Here is a 17,272-nt window from a genome sequence, read left to right on the forward strand (position 1 = left end):
TTCCAGTAACTCACGATGATGTGTGTGTGTGTGTAGGATCAAGGAGAGGCAATCGCACACACTATGACGGCACAGCGCAGCTCAGCACGGATCGAGGGGCTAAAGGCAGCGACGGCATATGTGGTGCAGGTCCGAGCCAGGACAGTGGCTGGATATGGTCGCTATAGCAACCCAATGCACTTCAGCACCAACCACCAAGGTGCACATACACTAATACATCAGCTATATACCCACATGTCCTACACACACACACACACACACACAAACTAACAGACAAAACCTTTTGCTTTGTCTTTCTCTGTTTGTCTATTTGTCTCCTCACCTATCTGTATCTCAGAGGATCCAGGGAAGTCTCTGCAGGAAAAGCTTCCTCTGATTGTGGGTTCTGCGACAGCCGGTCTGGTCTTCATCATTGCCGTGGTTGCCATCTCCATCGTCTGCTTCAAGTGAGAAGCCCACTTTTCATTCTTGGAGCCCTTCATCCTCACTTTCTCCAAATGTCTGTGTATGTGTGTGTGTGTGTGTGTATGAGAGAGAGAGAGAGAGAGAGAGAGAGAATGTGTGTGAGTAGGCCTGTCAGGTTTGTCATTCCAGGCCAGAAGTGTGTGCTCTATCACACATTCACTGTTCCCTAGATGTACACTACTGAGTGCACTGTGAAGGACTTTTGGACTGAATCGCTGTTTGATTCTTGGATAAAAAAGTTGCTCACTTGATCATGTGGATCGGGGCAGAGCTGAACGCTTCCATGTCTAAATTGAAAGTCTGAAAGTCTTTGCACGCTTGCCTGAAAATATTTGAATTGCAAATGATATGCAAATTAGCAGTGGGTATTGCTGCCCTGGTTTGACAACAAAGGAATCACATTAACATATAACTTCAACACACACCCCATAACCCACCGCCAGCCCCCCACCGGGTTCTGTCCCAAATGCTACAGCTTATGTGTATTTTGTGCAGTGGAATGTCAGCCGGTTCAATGATAAAAAAGACAGACTGACAGACAGGCAGGCAGACAGACAGACAGGTTAATATCACTGACTGTCTCTCTGCTCTATGACCCCAATTAATGTCTGCAGTGGTGAAGTGTGTTGATTCAATGCAATGAATTTTATGATGCATAGAGACCCCATCATCACACTAATGTTTTACTGTATCACACGCGCACACACACACACACACTCACAGATTCTCTGCTGTCCACACAGGAAACAGAGAAACGGCTCAGAGTCTGAGTACACCGAGAAACTGCAGCAATACAGTAAGCTTCTACTGATAACCTCCAATTATAGCAACAACAATAATAATGTCCCTTTTAATACCAACAAAACTGACCGTTATATACAGTATATGTTTTTTACGCGTTCTTTTTTAGTTTGCAGTATTAGAATAATATTTTTCTTTTTGGAGTGATGAGCATGTAGTTTATGCGTTTATTTGTCCCTGTTGAATCCCCAATAGTGAGCGCTGGGGCAAAGGTATACATTGACCCCTTCACCTACGAGGACCCGAACGAGGCTGTGCGTGAGTTCGCTAAAGAGATCGATGTCTCCTGTGTGAAGATCGAGGAGGTCATCGGCGCAGGTACGTCATAACAACCTAGCGCCACGTGCTAGGCTAATTCATACTCCTTGACCATCCCTTTAAGGTGTAGCCTACTGTTTATACCTGCAGTACAGTTCAGCTTTTAGTGACCTTCCTCACTAATATCCACTAGCACTGCTGTTAGACTCAGTGCGACCTGCAGTGTCCCAATTCAGCTCGACTCCTTTCTCCCTCGTTTCATCGACTCACTCTGATTAATACTTGCTTTTCATGTTCCAGTTCAGCCTGTAGTGACTTTCCTTCATGCTCTTCTTAACCCACCTGAATTTCACACTTTCTCATTAGACCATAGACACAAACCATCCAGCCATCCCAAACTCCTGTTCCCTCCGCTCTGTCGGAATGCCTTCACTCCCACCTTCAAACTATAGTGCACTACTGTCCCCATTTCCCCTTCCTTTTTACCTCTGTGCTCAGGATTTATCTCTTTTGTCTCTTAGCTATATCACCCTTCACATGCTTCCTACTTGTGCAATTCATGCTCCCTTCTTGTACACGTCCTGCTCTCCACTTATGCACTACTTGCTTTCTGCTTGTGCACTTCCTGCTCCCTACTTGTGCACTTCTCGCTCCCCATTTGTGCATTTCCTGCTCCCTGGTTCCTCATATCTAACCGGTGACTCTCCCTGTCCTGTCTCTCCTCCACTTGTCCCCTGTCTCCCTCTCTTGCTCCCTTTCTAGGGGAATTTGGTGAAGTTTGTAGGGGTCGTCTGAAGCTCCCTGGGCGGAGGGAGATCATTGTGGCCATTAAGACGCTGAAGGTGGGCTACACGGACCGGCAGAGACGGGACTTCCTGAGTGAGGCGAGCATCATGGGACAGTTTGACCATCCCAACATTATTCGGCTGGAGGGCGTGGTCACCAAGAGCCGGCCTGTCATGATCCTCACCGAGTTCATGGAAAACGGAGCGCTCGACTCATTTCTACGGGTAACACACTATACGCACTCACAGACAAACACACACTATACACACACTCAATATACATGGTGTACACAATCTACAAACTTTCTGTTTGTCCTGTGTCCTTTTTAACATAAGTGAGTATCTGTCTGTTTGTTTATCTCTTTATTGATCTGTTCATCCATATCTCCTCCTCCCTGTAGCTGAATGATGGTCAGTTTACGGTGATCCAGCTGGTTGGAATGCTGCGTGGAATAGCAAGCGGGATGAAGTACCTGTGTGACATGAATTACGTACACCGTGACCTTGCTGCCCGGAACATCCTCGTCAACAGCAACCTGGTGTGTAAAGTGTCTGACTTTGGCCTGTCCCGCTTCCTGGAAGACGACCCCAATGACCCTACCTACACCAGCTCTCTGGTAAACACACACACACACACACGGATGCACTGTCACAGCCCTGATGACCATCTAACACAGGTTATATTTATCTATAGGGAGGTAAAATTCCAATTCGCTGGACAGCTCCGGAAGCGATCGCGTACAGGAAGTTCACTTCAGCGAGCGATGTGTGGAGCTACGGAATTGTCATGTGGGAAGTGATGTCATATGGCGAGCGGCCATATTGGGACATGAGCAACCAGGACGTAAGTTTGTCTCGCTTTCATTCATATTCAAAATTATTAGAACACATGCTGTATTCACGCACAGACCTCCATCACGGTATTTCTGAGGACGGTATAGTGAGTGTTAATGTGACGACTCTCACCTGGTACAGGTAATTAACGCAGTGGAACAGGATTATCGCCTGCCCCCGCCCATGGACTGTCCCACGGCTCTGCACCAGTTAATGCTGGACTGCTGGGTTAAAGAGAGGAATCTCCGACCCAAATTCTCCCAGATCGTCAACACGCTCGACAAATTAATCCGTAATGCCGCCAGTCTCAAAGTGGTAGCCAACACGCCATGTGGGTAAGAAACGCATCATACACTTCAGCATTCTGATTGGCTAAGAGCAGATTATAGAGCAGTGTACGGATAACCCTCCAGGAAGTATTTTAAAAAATCCGGATAAAGAAGGTGTTAGCTTTCTTATGATTTGTACCACTTTGGATTATTATTGGTGTTCGGTTGCTCCTATGATTCATGTTGACTCTAAAACCAGTTGGGTTTGATTCAGTTTTTGAATTTAAATAAGCTATAGTAGACAACAGTGTATGATGTCAGGCTTTTACACAATCTTTGCTCTTTTATAACATTTCTCATTAGCAGATGTGGATGGTCAGTGATTCGTCAGTCAGTCACATCACGCTGTGGTGTAATTGGTTGTTCAGCCGTTAAACTCAGTAACCTCCTGCTGATTTTGTCAGTGCTCCATCGATTCATGCTAAACGTGATTAGCATAAAATGTTAGGGTCTAATTTGTCTCTGTGACAAAGCGATATGAAATTATGAGGTCTCATAGAACAAGTGTGTCTCAGTGGCGCTGTATTGATCTGTTCCTTGTGACATGATGGAGGAAATCAATAGGAACAAATCATTATACGAAGGTCGGATACATCACTGTGCTCTAATTGCTAACTCAGCATTAGCTGCTTGAGCTGCTGTTGTGTTTCTTTGAAAATGTGTAATAGACTCACTGTTTTCTCAGGCCATGTTGGTTATACTTGGTTGCTATTAAAAAGGTAGCTAGTGTTCAAAACAAGATGCTATAGTGTGCGAGCTAATCATAAATCCCCAGGTAGCGAGAATCATGTTCAAAGGTATGCACAATTTATTGTTCACTTTTTTGAATGTTTGTATAATTGCTAATTAGTTGTTCTCGTCTGAGCTTGGTAAAGTGTCAGTGCTAGCCAGGTAACTAGTGCTACTTAATGCTAACTAATGGAATATAGGCTTAGTGAAGTTTTAGAGGTTTCACTGTAGAATGAACATCTTAATACAACAAATAATTAATCACAGACAGCATATGTAAATCACTGGCTGGCAATAGCTTGCTAGCTAAACATTAATAAGAGTAAAATAAGAGACTAAAAATAGATCTTGATTGACTGATTGCCGTCACAGTGATGGGATGAGGAGCGTAGTGATGAGTATTTAGATAAAGTACTAAGGTAGTGTCATGAGGAGGAGGATGGGTTTAATTAACTGCTAACAAGATTTAAATGGTTTAGTAGAGAGGAAACTTCCTGCTGAGAGAGAGAGAGAGCTTTAGTGTGAGGGTTCCAGAAGAACATTAGAGTGAGGGTTACAGGAGAATATTAGAACGAGGGTTACAGGAGAACATTAGAGTGAGGGTTACAGGGGAACTTTAGAGTGAGGGTTACAGGGGAACTTTAGAGTGAGGGTTCCAGGAGAATATTAGAGTGAAGGTTCCAGGAGAATATTAGAGCAAGGGTTACAGGAGAATATTAGAGTGAGGGTTTCAGGAGAACATTAGAGCAAGAGTTACAGGAGAACATTAGAGCGAGGGTTACAGGAGAACATTAGAGTGAGGGTTACAGGAGAACTTTAGAGTGAGGGTTACAGGAAAACTTTAGAGTGAGGGTTCCAGGAGAACATTAGAACAAAGATTACAGGAGAACATTAGAGCGAGGGTTACAGGAGAACATTAGAGTGAGGGTTACAGGAGAACTTCAGAGTGAGGGTTACAGGAGAACTTTAGAGCGAAGGTTACAGGAGAACATTAGAGTGAGGTTTAGAGGAGAACATTAGAGCAAGGGTTACAGGAGAACTTTAGAATGAAGGTTACAGGAGAACATTAGAGTGAGGTTTAGAGGAGAACATTAGAGCAAGGGTTACAGGAGAACTTTAGAATGAAGGTTACAGAAGAACATTAGAGTGAGGTTTAGAGGAGAACTTTAGAGTGAGGGTTACAGGAGAACTTTAGAGTGAGGGTTCCAGGAGAACATTAGAGTGAAGGTTTCAGGAGAACATTAGAACGAGGGTTACAGGAGAACTTTAGAATGAAGGTTGTAGGAGAACATTAGAGTGAGGGTTGCAGGAGAACATTAGAGCAAGGTTTAGAGGAGAACATTAGAGCGAGGGCTACAGGAGAACTTTAGAGTGAAGGTTACAGGAAAACATTAGCACGAGGGTTACAGGAGAACATTAGAGTGAGGGTTACAGGAGAACTTTAGAGTGAAGGTTACAGGAGAACATTAGAGCGAGGGTTACAGGAGAACATTAGAGCGAGGGTTACAGGAGAACATTAGAGCGAGGGCTACAGGAGAACTTTAGAGTGAAGGTTACAGGAGAACATTAGCGCGAGGGTTACAGGAGAACATTAGAGTGAGGGTTACAGGAGAACTTTAGAGTGAAGGTTACAGGAGATCATTAGAGCGAGGTTTAGAGGAGAACATTAGAGCGAGGGTTACAGGAGAACTTTAGAGTGAAGGTTACAGGAGAACATTAGAGTGAACGTTACAGGAGAACATTAGAGTGAGGGTTACAGGAGAACATTAGAGTGAGGGTTACAGGAGAACATCAGAGTGAGGGCTACAGGAGAACATTAGAGTGAGGGTTACAGGAGAACATTAGAGTGAGGTTTAGAGGAGAACTTTAGAGCGAGGGTTACAGGAGAACTTTAGAGTGAGGGTTCCAGGAGAACATTGAGTGAAGGCTTCAGGAGAACATTAGAACGAGGGTTACAGAGAACATTAGAGTGAGGGTTCCAAGAGAACATTAGAGTGAAGGTTTCAGGAGAACATTAGAGCGAGGGTTACAGGAGAACATTAGAGCAAGGTTTAGAGGAGAACATGAGAGTGAGGGTTATAGGAGAACTTTAGATTGAAGCTTACAGGAGAACATTAGAGTGAGGGTTACAGGAGAACATTAGTGTGAACGTTACAGGAGAACATTAGAGCGAGGGTTACAGGAGAACATTAGAGCAAAGGTTACAGGAGAATATTAGAGTGAGGGTAACAGGAGAACATTAGAGCAAGGGTTATAGAGAACTTTAGAGTGAAGGTTACAGGAGAACATTAGAATGAGGTTTAGAGGAGAACATTAGAGCGAGGGTTACGGGAGAACTTTAGAGTGAAGGTTACAGGAGAACATTAGAACGAGGTTTAGAGGAGAACATTAGAGTGAGGGTTACAGGAGAATTTTAGAGTGAAGTTTACAGGAGAACATTAGAGTGAGGTTTAGAGGAGAACATTTGAGCGAGGATTACAGGAGAACATTAGAGCAAGGGTTTGGGGAGAACATTAGAGCGAGGGTTACAGGAGAACTTTAGAGAGAAGGTTACAGAAGAACATTAGAGCAAGGTTTAGAGGAGAACATTTGAGCGAGGGTTATAGGAGAACCTCAGCATAAGGATTACACAAGAACATCAGAGTCTCATGATAATAACCTCAGGCTTTTAACTGAGGAACATCAGGAGCTTATTAAAGTCATTCCTCCATCCATCTGCTGTTCTCCTTCTGAATGGAACCTCTGTGTCACCGCTTGTAGTGTTTTTCCTCCTCAGTTCTTAATTGTTAATTAATTGAATGCCATCAGGAGCAGACGGGCCTCAGCGGAGCGTAGAGACAGAACACAGGGAGCTCTTTGCTCTTGGCATGACCTCACTGCCCTCGTCTTCATCACGATGCGTTATTAAAAACCCCACTGAGGCCCCGAGCGCCCACACACACACACACACACACACACACACCAGCCAAGAGCTGTTAGAACCTCAGAGTGCAGATTTCAGAGCTGAGTTTATACACAGGTTCACCTGGCTCTGAGAGAATCACAGATAGAACTCTCAAATCACACTGCAATGATTTTGCATTGAAGACGTCAGTACACCAGAATAGAACCAGAGCCAAAACAGAATACAAGCAGAAAAGAAGCAGCAGAAAAACAAGAACCAGAACCAAAATCAGAGCAAAACAGAAGAACAGACTCAGAACAAAATCATGGGGAGAAAACAGCCAGAAAAAAGGACATAACAGGACCAGAGGCAAAATCAGAAGAGAATCAATGACAGAAAAGAACAGAGCAAAAAAGAACAGAACCAGGAAAAGTACAACTGATAACATCTTCATCAGTGAATATGAGGACGTAACTCTCTCTGTCTCTCTGTGTGTCTTTCTGTCTATCTGTCTGTCTCCCTTTTTGCCTCTCTCTCTCTCTCTCTCTCTCTCTCTCTGTCTCTGTCTGTGGTGTAGAGCATCTCAGCCCCTGCTGGACCGCAGTGTTCCTGATTACTCCACCTTCACCACAGTGAGCGATTGGCTGGACGCCATCAAAATGAGCCGCTATAGAGATAACTTCCTGAACGCCGGATTCGCCTCCTTCGACCTTGTCGCCCAGATGACATCAGAGTGAGTGAACGATTAAAATATACAAACACAAGAAATTATATGTGATAAACAACAATAAAAATATACTGTAGATGATAAAATGAGGCATAAAACATACAGTGAATTAATGGATGGAAGAACGAAAGATTGCATTTAAAGGAGAACTGAAGGCAAATTTTTTATTATCAAAATTCTGTTTATCTCATTTTATTAAATATAGGAATGCATTTTTGAGAGCTATTTTGTCACTGCTATAGCAAGTTGTGAGTGTTTGAAATATGCTCTGTAATATATCAGTCCATATGTCAAAGCAGTGGCCGTAAACGAGATTCGCTGAGACCTGTGCGAGACGTCGTAGGACGGAAGTAAAACGTACAGCGGAAATCAAAGTGACCGACATCTGCCAACGTTGTCAAAAGACGCGTGCGCCCTCTTTCGAATGCTGTCGTTATCAAGCTGGAAGTTTTGTTTGTTTTGATAGCAACCAGGAAAGTTTGAAAAAAGTAGGCAGTAATCATCATTTAAACTCGTTTTTGTGCAATACTTCGTTTGGTTAACAGTTTTCAAAATGGCGGCACTGACACCTGGCTGACACTTCACGTTTCGAAGTCTCGCACAAGTCTCGTGAAGATCGCGCGGATAAGTGACGCCTGCCGTGGACCAAATGAACTAAATTCAACATGGCTAAAAACCGAATAGGCCGATAAGTATAATATTTAATTGCAAGTAATTGCCATGCCAATACGAGTCACGATATAAGGTTACTAAAACCAAAAACGTAATTGAATAACACGTTAATTAAGAAATAAAGCAAGTTTAAAAATGAATTCAGTTCTCCTTTAATGAGATTAACAGACAGACAGATCAGATAGAGAGAGATGCTGACATGCATACACTGATAGATAGACAGACCAAAAAAAGGTGACAGCTACACACAGACAGACATGTGGTTTATTAACATGAAATCAGAATGCAGAATAAAGTGCATTTACAGGAAGAATAACCAGACGTAGTGAGGATAAAGATGGAACAAGGGAACAGTCAAACATTAAATACAACCGAAAAGGAAAATCCAATCAGCTCCAGAGTAACAAACCCAAAGACAAGACAAACAGAACTGACTTGTCTCTGAGACATAATTAAACATCAGGAACAAACAAGCAGAGAGAGAAAATACGCTAAACACCCTCAAATGAGACTCAGCTGACGAGCAAAGCTCAGGATACACTGGACTGAAATAATAATCATCACACAACACAGATAAACCGAGTGCTTACATCACATGTCTATCACACATCTGACATGGTATCAAACTCCAAACTGCCCTATGGCTCCGTCCCAAACGCTGCATATCCTGTCAGCCGTTTTCATATTAGCTACTGTAAAGCCGTTATACAGCGTCCCAAATCACACACGCTTAAACAATTATACAGTATCTCAGCTTACCTCAGCAACACGGTGAACAGATCAAGAGCGATTATAGAGGTCACACCCTTAGCCAACGGAAATGAATGAGGTCATTTAAGATCAACAAATGATTGTTGATGATAATAACACACATTAATCACGCATTAATCACAACCGAATTTATCTAAAGCAGTCATTTATATCAATCTGGCAACTGGACAGGTGGCGCTCTGCTGCTAATTCTGCTAATGATCGTCATTTATTATGCTTTTCTCCACTGCTGATGGCAGGACACACACACACACACACACACACTTTCAGTTAGGTCAATTTAACATCATTATTCGTGATATATTTACTATATGAAATAATCTTTATAATAAATATACAGTGTCTTGCAAAAGTATTCATCCCCCTTGCTGTTTGTCCTGTTTTGTCACATTACAAGCTGGAATTAAAATGGATTTTTGGAGGGTTAGCACCATTTGATTTACACAACATGCCTACAACTTTAAAGGTGCACATTGTTTTTGTATTATGACACAAACAATAATTAAGATGGAAAAAAAAACAGATATCTGGCGTGTGCATAGGTATTCACCCCCTTTCATATGAAACGCCTAAATAAGAGCTGCTCCAACCAATTCACTTCATAAGTCACATAATTAGTTGATTAAGAGCCACCTGTGTACAATCAAAGTGTCACATGATCTGTCACATGATGTCTGTATAAATCAACCTGTTCTGGAAGGACCCTGACTCTGCAACACTACTAAACAAGCAACATGAGAACCAAGGAGCCTCCAAACAGGTCAGAGACAAAGTTGTGGGAAGTATAGATCAGGATTGGATTATAAAAAATATCCCAAACTTTGAATATCCTAGGGAGCACCACTAAATCCATTATAGCAAAATGGAAAGAATATGGCACCACTACAAACCTGACAAGGGAAGGCCAGCCACCAAAACTCACAGACTGGGTAAGAAGGGCATTAATCAGAGATGCAACAAAGACACCAAAGATAACACTGAAGGAGCTGCAAAGATCCACAGCAGAGATGGGAGTATCTGTCCATAGGACCACTTTAAGCTGTACACTCCACAGAGTGGGGCTTTATGGAAGAGTGGCCAGAAAAAAAGTCATTGCTTCAAGAAAAAAATAAGAAAACACGTTTGGAGTTTGCCCAACAGCATGTGTCAGACTCCCCAAACACATGGAAGAAGATTCTCTGGCCAAATGAGACTAAAATTGAACTTTTTTTGGCCATCATGGGAAACACCATGTGTGGCACAAACCCAACACTTCCCATCACCCTGAGAACACCATTCCTACAGTGAAGCACGGTGGTGGTGGCAGCGTCATGCTGTGGGGATATTTTTCATCTGCAGGGACAGGAAAGCTGGTCAGGACTGAAGGAAAGACGGATGGCACTAAATACAGGACGATTCTGGAGGAAAACCTGTTTAAGTCAGCCAGAGGTTTGAGACTAGGACGAAGGTTCATGGTCTAGCAGGACAATGACCCTAAACATACTGCTAAAGCTACACTGGAGTGGTTTAAAGGGAAACATTTAAACGTCTTGGAATGGCCTAATCAAAGCCCAGACCTCAATCCAATTGAGAATCTGTGGCATAACTTGAAGATTGCTGTACACCAACGCAACCCAACTAACTTGAAGGAGTTGGAGCAGTTTTGCCTTGAGGAATGGGCAAAAATCCCAGTGGCTAGATGTGCTAAGCTAATAGAGACATACCCCAAGAGACTTGCAGCTGGAATTACAGCAAAAGGTGGCTCTACAGAGTATTGACTTTGGGGGATGAATACCTATGCACACTCCAGATTTCTGTTTTTTCATCTTAATTGTTGTTTGTATCATGATGGAAAAAAAAAACTTGCACTTTTAAAGTGGTAGTCATGTTGTGTAAATCAAATGGTGCTAACCCTCCAAAAATCCATTTTAATAACAGCTTGTAATGCGACAAAATGGGGCAAACACCAAGGGGGATGAATACTTTTGCAAGACACTGTATATGCCAATTTAATTGTTTATTATTATTATTATTATTATTATTATTATTGAAAGCAGCCTAAAAGCTTTACAGATTACTGTACAGATGAGAGTGTAGAATGAGATGTCAGTGGGATGATTCGTTTTGAGGATTATTTGCATCATTTACGATGTATTAAACTCATATTGATGATGTCATTCCACTGCAGACTTGCCGCCTGTTCTGTATTTTGTGTCGGAGCTCTGTATTTTAACATCGCAGCGTGGTGCTATGAGTTATCACACAAAAATACAACAAACATCTTTTTTTTTTTCTTCTAAAAAAAACACAGATGAACCAGTCGCCATGTGACTTTGGAATGATTGACCGCTGTGTAGGTGTTTTGAACTCTCCGATATTAACTTAACCCTCTGGAAGCCCCACCAGAGGGGAAGTTAGAAGGGAAGCCCTCTGGACTCAGTTTGAAAGATGTGCTGTTATAACATTCTTGCTTTCTGTCACAATAAATGGAGAATGTTTTGACTCCATTAGTGTGAGATAAAATCTTTGTGTGTTTCACTGATACTACACACATCAGCCATAAAATTAAAAACACTGACAAGTGAAGTGAATTCCATTGATTTTGTTGTTACAATGGCATCTGTCAGGGGGTGGGATATATTAGGCAGCAAGAGAACAGTCAGTTCTTGAAATTGATGTGTTGGAAGCAGGAACAATGGGCAGGCGTAAGGATCCGAGCGACTTTGACAAGGGCCAAACTGTGATTGCTAGATGACTGGGGCTGAGCATCTCCAAAATGGTACATCTTGTGGGGTGTTCCTGGTATGCAGTGGTTAGTACCTACCAAAAGAAGAAGAAGAAGCCTTTATTTGTCACATGTACACAAGCACATTGAAATTCCTCCTCTGTATTTAACCCAACTGAAGCAGTGAATACACACATGCACACACACGTGAGCAATGAGCACACACACATACCCAGAGCAGTGGGCAGCTATGCTACAGCGCCCAGGGAGCAGTTGAGAGTCAGCTGCCTTGCTCAAGCACACAAAAGTTGTCCAAGGAAGGACAACCAGTGAACCAGCAACAGGGTCATGGGTCTCGAAGGCTCATTGATTCACATGGGGCATGAAGGCGAGCCCATATGGTCCAAGCCCACAGAAGAGCTACTGTAGCACAAACTGCTGAAAAAGTTAATGCTGGCTAAAACAGAAAGGTGTCAGGATTAACTTTTTCAGCAGTTTATGCTACAGTAGCTCTTCTGTTGGATTGGACTATATGCCCCATGAGAATCAATGAGCCTTCGACACTCGTGACCCTGTCACCGGTTCACTGGTTGTCCTTCCTTGGATCACTTTTGTTCGGTACTAACCACTCCATACCAGGAACACCCCACAAGATGTACCATTTTAGAGATGCTCAGACCCAGTCATCTAGCCATCACAACTTGGCCCTTGTCAAAGTCGCTCAGATCCTTACACATGCCTGTTTTTTCCTGTTTCCAACACATCAACTTAAAGAGCCGACTGTTCTCTTGCTGCCTGATATATCCCAGCCCCTGACAGGTGCCACTGTAATGAGATAACCAATGTTCTTCACTTCACCTGTCAGTGTTTTTAATTTTATGGTTGATCGGTGTATACAGTAGCCCACATGAGTTAAAAGATACATCAGTACAGAGGTACAGCATGATAAGTGCATATCAGGGATGGTGGTGTGAGTGTATGGTATTGCCGTCACGCTCTCAGTAGTGTGTACACTAAACACAAGACATAAAGCTTCCACTTCCTCTCTGCTGCATAAATAAACTAACCAAAGACAAGGACATTGTGTGTGTGTGTATGTGTGTGTGTGGTTTGACCTGTTTGTGGTGTTGAACAAACACAGATTAGATTACACAGGAAACAGGTGGAGTTTTTTACATTGGATAATTTAATAACCAATTCATCAACAACTACAAACTCACTATGATACAAACACATTCTCTCTCTCTCTCTCTCTCTCTCTCTCTCTGTCTTTATGTGAGGATATGTACATTGAAAAACTGATTTCCAGCCAATCTAATACCAAGACTATTTGTGTGTGTGTGTGTGTGTGTGTGTGTGTGTGTGTGTGTGTGTGTGTGTGTGTGTGTGAAATAGCAGCTGGTCAACAGACCTGAATCAAGTGAGTAATTATTAACCAAAACTATCTGAACTTGGCCCCTATACTCACCAGAACCCCATACCGCCTCCCCCACCCCGCAACACACACAAACACGCACACCTTTCTCACCCAGTGCTGTTTGCTTAACCTTAAAACTGTTTCACCTGCCATTGTTCACACACACACAATTTTTAAAGAAAAAAACATCCCTGAGGTTGTATTTAAATGTAATAAATAACTTTTTGAGTTCAGCAGAAAGAAAGGAAGAGAGGAAAAAGAAAGAAAGCAATGCTGAGAAAGAAATAAAGATGACATTAAAAAAAGAAATAAAAATCAAGATTGGAAAAGCAAAGCAAGAAAACACGAATAAAGAAAAGAATAAAGAGACAGAAAGTGAGAAAACTAAAGAAAGAAAGAAAGAAAGAAAGAAAGAAAGAAAGAAAGAAAGAAAGAAAGAATTATTCTAATAAGTGTTGGTCAAAGCAAAGCTGCCGATTGGTCAGCTGTTGTAACGCCCACTATGACATCATCAGATTATCCAACATTCCATCAATGTGTTTTAATGAAAAAGGTTCACTTGTTAGTATAAACCTGTTTAAGCTAAGAAGTGTGTGTGTGTGTGTGTGTGTGTGTGTGTACAGGGATCTGTTGAGGATAGGTGTGACACTCGCTGGACACCAGAAGAAGATCCTCAGCAGCATTCAGGACATGAGACTGCAGATGAACCAAACGCTACCTGTGCAGGTGTGAGGCAGGAAAAACAGGGCGGGGCTAAATCCAGAGCTTACCAATGAGAGCACAGAAACACCTGGCTGCCTGACCAATCAGAACAGAAAGAGCTCGCCGTGCCTCATGACTGTCCCTGTGTCTGAAACCCTGCCCTACTCCCTATTCCCTCAACACGCCACGGTGCATTATGGGTAATCTACCTTCCTTCCTTCCTTCGGACACTCACCTCTCCCAGTGCATTGTGGGATTTCCTGAGTACACAAGATGATCTTTGCTACGCCCTCAAAACAGGACTACAGAGTAGCTCACTCCCCAAATAGTGCCCTATGTAGTGAATAGGGTGTGATTTCGGACGTACACTTTCTCTACTTTTACAATTATTTTATAGTTTATTTGTTTTTATTTTTTAACAAAACTCCAGTCTGCATGTGTGATTTTAATTTGTTTTACAATACAGTCAGGTGGGACACGCCCCCTTTTTTCTGAGCCGTGTCACTTTTTGTGCGTGATGGACACTAAAGATGGAGGCAATGAAGAAATAAATGAACTCCAGTCGCTCTGAACTCTGAATAGACGAGGAGAAAAAAATCCTTCCATCCATCTAGTCATAGGACATGTTTTACTGTGTGTGTGTGTGTGTGTGTGTGTATTCATCTTCATATTGAAGGTGCTTTATCGGGAGAGACAACACACGGCCCGGAGGCCACAGAACTTTTTTTGGAATACTGTTTATATTAATTTCACTTCCTGTTCTAACTTCCTGTGCCTCCTTTTTAGGATCGTACCAATGTATTCACTAAATTACCCAGAATGCATTTCTATATTTAGAGGCTAAACTAAGAACAGAATTGAAACACTGATTAGACTTCTACACTATTTGATTTTTCAAAATGGCCGCCATCATGGTGCTTAGGATAATGAAAACACACTCTGAGGCGTGGCCTTGTCTGTAACCTGTGTGTGTGTGTGTGTGAGAAGGAGAGAGAGAGTGAGTGTGTTTTAGTAAATAAATATGCACATGAATACTGTACATTACTGCTTTAGCTCCACAGTTGGCGAATAAAACCCGCATGTGACGAAAAGCAATTATATTTCAATTAGCTGTAACCCATGGACAATTAATAATGACATTTTTTCAAAAAGGAATTGCAATTTTTTATGATAAATATGAATATATGCATAATGTGTTATAAATATGATCCATGCATATGCATTATGGATATGATGATATATGCATATTAGATTATTATAATATTATACACGTCTTTTAGAGACATCTTTTAGAGAAAAGTTGAATTTTGTTTCCATTTCAGCTTTCATGGACTTTCCATCTGTTTAATCTGTTTTGACCTCACGCTATTTATTTCCTTTATTTCCTGAATCATCATCATCGGACACGCAGACGGAGGACGGATCACCAAAAAAAGGAGAAATCGACCCTCATAATGAGCTCATATTCATTTCGGAAAAACCCCCCTGTAATGTTGTTGTTCTAAACAGCCTGTTCATGTTTTGTAACAAAAAAAAAATTAAGATAAAAAAGAACATGAAATCAAAAACTGTGTGTTTGGGTTTGGAGATGAAATGACAAAAAAAGGGAGTTAATTTTAATAGAATCAAATAATGACTTTATTTAAATATATACAAATGGTGAAGTTATTTCAGTTCAATTGTCCATTTATTTAAGCAAACAAATTTACATTTTCTATCCAAAATTAGATCCTCTGCAAAGCCTGAAACACACACACACACACACACACACAGAGAGAGAGATCAATAATCTATAGTGAATGAGGTCAGTAAAATAAAAATAGATGTCTCTTCTATACTTCTCTCTTTCCCTCTCATTGTCTCTGTCATTGTTTCTCTCTCTCTGTCTATCTCTCTGTCATTCTTTCTGTCATTGTTTTTCTCTCTCTCTCCGTCATTGTTTCTCTCTCTCTCTCTCTCATTCTGTCTCTGTCATTGTGTTTCTCTCTCATTCTGTCTCTCTGTCATTGTGTTTCTCTCTCTCCATCATTGCTTCTCTCTCTCCCTCTCTCTGTCTGTCTCTCTCTTATTCTGTCTATCTCTCTCATTCTGTCTGTCATTGTGTTTCTTTCTCTCTCATTCTGTCTGTCATTGTGTTTCTCTCATTCTGTCTCTCTGTCATTGTGTTTCTTTCTCTCTCTCTCATTCTGTCTCTGTCATTGTGTTTCTCTCTCTCTCATTCTGTCTCTCTGTCATTGTGTTTCTTTCTCTCTCTCTCATTCTGTCTCTGTCATTGTGTTTCTCTCTCTCTCATTCTGTCTCTCTGTCATTGTGTTTCTCTCTCATCCTGTCTCTCTGTCATTGTGTTTCTCTCTCTCTCTCTCATTCTGTCTCTGTCATTGTGTTTCTCTCTCTCTCATTCTGTCTCTCTGTCATTGTGTTTCTTTCTCTCTCTCTCATTCTGTCTCTGTCATTGTGTTTCTCTCTCTCTCATTCTGTCTCTCTGTCATTGTGTTTCTTTCTCTCTCTCTCATTCTGTCTCTGTCATTGTGTTTCTCTCTCTCTCATTCTGTCTCTCTGTCATTGTGTTTCTCTCTCATCCTGTCTCTCTGTCATTGTGTTTCTCTCTCTCTCTCTCATTCTGTCTCTGTCATTGTTTCTCTCTCTCTCATTCTGTCTGTCATTGTTTCTCTCTCTCATTCTGTCTGTCACTGTTTCTCTCTCTCTCATTCTGTCTCTCTGTCACTGTGTTTGTCTCTCTGTCATTGTGTTTCTCTCTCATTCTGTCTCTGTCATTGTTTCTCTCTCTCATTCTGTCTCTCTGTCATTGTGTTTCTCTCTCATTCTGTCTCTGTCATTGTTTCTCTCTCATTCTCTCTGTCAGTGTTTTTCTCTCATTCTGTTTCTGTCATTGTGTTTCTCTCTCTCTCTGTCACTGTGTTTCTGTCTCTCTCATTCTGTCTCTCTGTCATTGTTTCTCTCTCTCTCATTCTGTCTATATCTCTCTGTCTTTCTGTCATTGTGTTTTTCTTTTTCTCTCCATCATTGTTTCTCTCTGTCTGTCTCTCTTATTCTCTTTCATTCCCTCTCTGTCATTGTGTTTCTCTCTCTCTCTCATTCTGTCTCTCTGTCATTGTGTTTCTCTCTCTCATTCTGTCTGTCTCTCATTCTGTCTGTCATTGTGTTTCTCTCTCTCTCTCTCTCTCTCTCTCTCA

At 41.8% G+C, this 17,272-nt stretch overlaps 1 protein-coding gene across 2 annotated transcripts in view; it reads left to right on the forward strand.

The window, feature by feature from the left end:
* The window catches only part of LOC132899352 (ephrin type-B receptor 3-like), a 71,846-nt gene extending 56,617 nt beyond the window's left edge, over positions 1-15,229 (forward strand). Inside the window, exons 7-16 of one of the 2 annotated variants that reach the window (XM_060941144.1) lie at positions 37-199; positions 338-446; positions 1,209-1,261; positions 1,450-1,584; positions 2,287-2,534; positions 2,711-2,926; positions 3,004-3,153; positions 3,285-3,478; positions 7,663-7,818; positions 14,000-15,229. In XM_060941144.1, the coding sequence (XP_060797127.1) occupies positions 37-199; positions 338-446; positions 1,209-1,261; positions 1,450-1,584; positions 2,287-2,534; positions 2,711-2,926; positions 3,004-3,153; positions 3,285-3,478; positions 7,663-7,818; positions 14,000-14,108 (1,533 nt within the window). In that variant the 3' untranslated portion in view covers positions 14,109-15,229. The remainder of the gene's footprint in view (positions 1-36; positions 200-337; positions 447-1,208; positions 1,262-1,449; positions 1,585-2,286; positions 2,535-2,710; positions 2,927-3,003; positions 3,154-3,284; positions 3,479-7,662; positions 7,819-13,999) is intronic. The other variant, XM_060941145.1, reaches the window with a different exon arrangement.
* Positions 15,230-17,272: the final 2,043 nt, after the last annotated feature.

The sequence above is a fragment of the Neoarius graeffei genome, chromosome 15 (genome assembly GCF_027579695.1).
Source record: "Neoarius graeffei isolate fNeoGra1 chromosome 15, fNeoGra1.pri, whole genome shotgun sequence".
Lineage (NCBI taxonomy): Eukaryota > Metazoa > Chordata > Actinopteri > Siluriformes > Ariidae > Neoarius > Neoarius graeffei.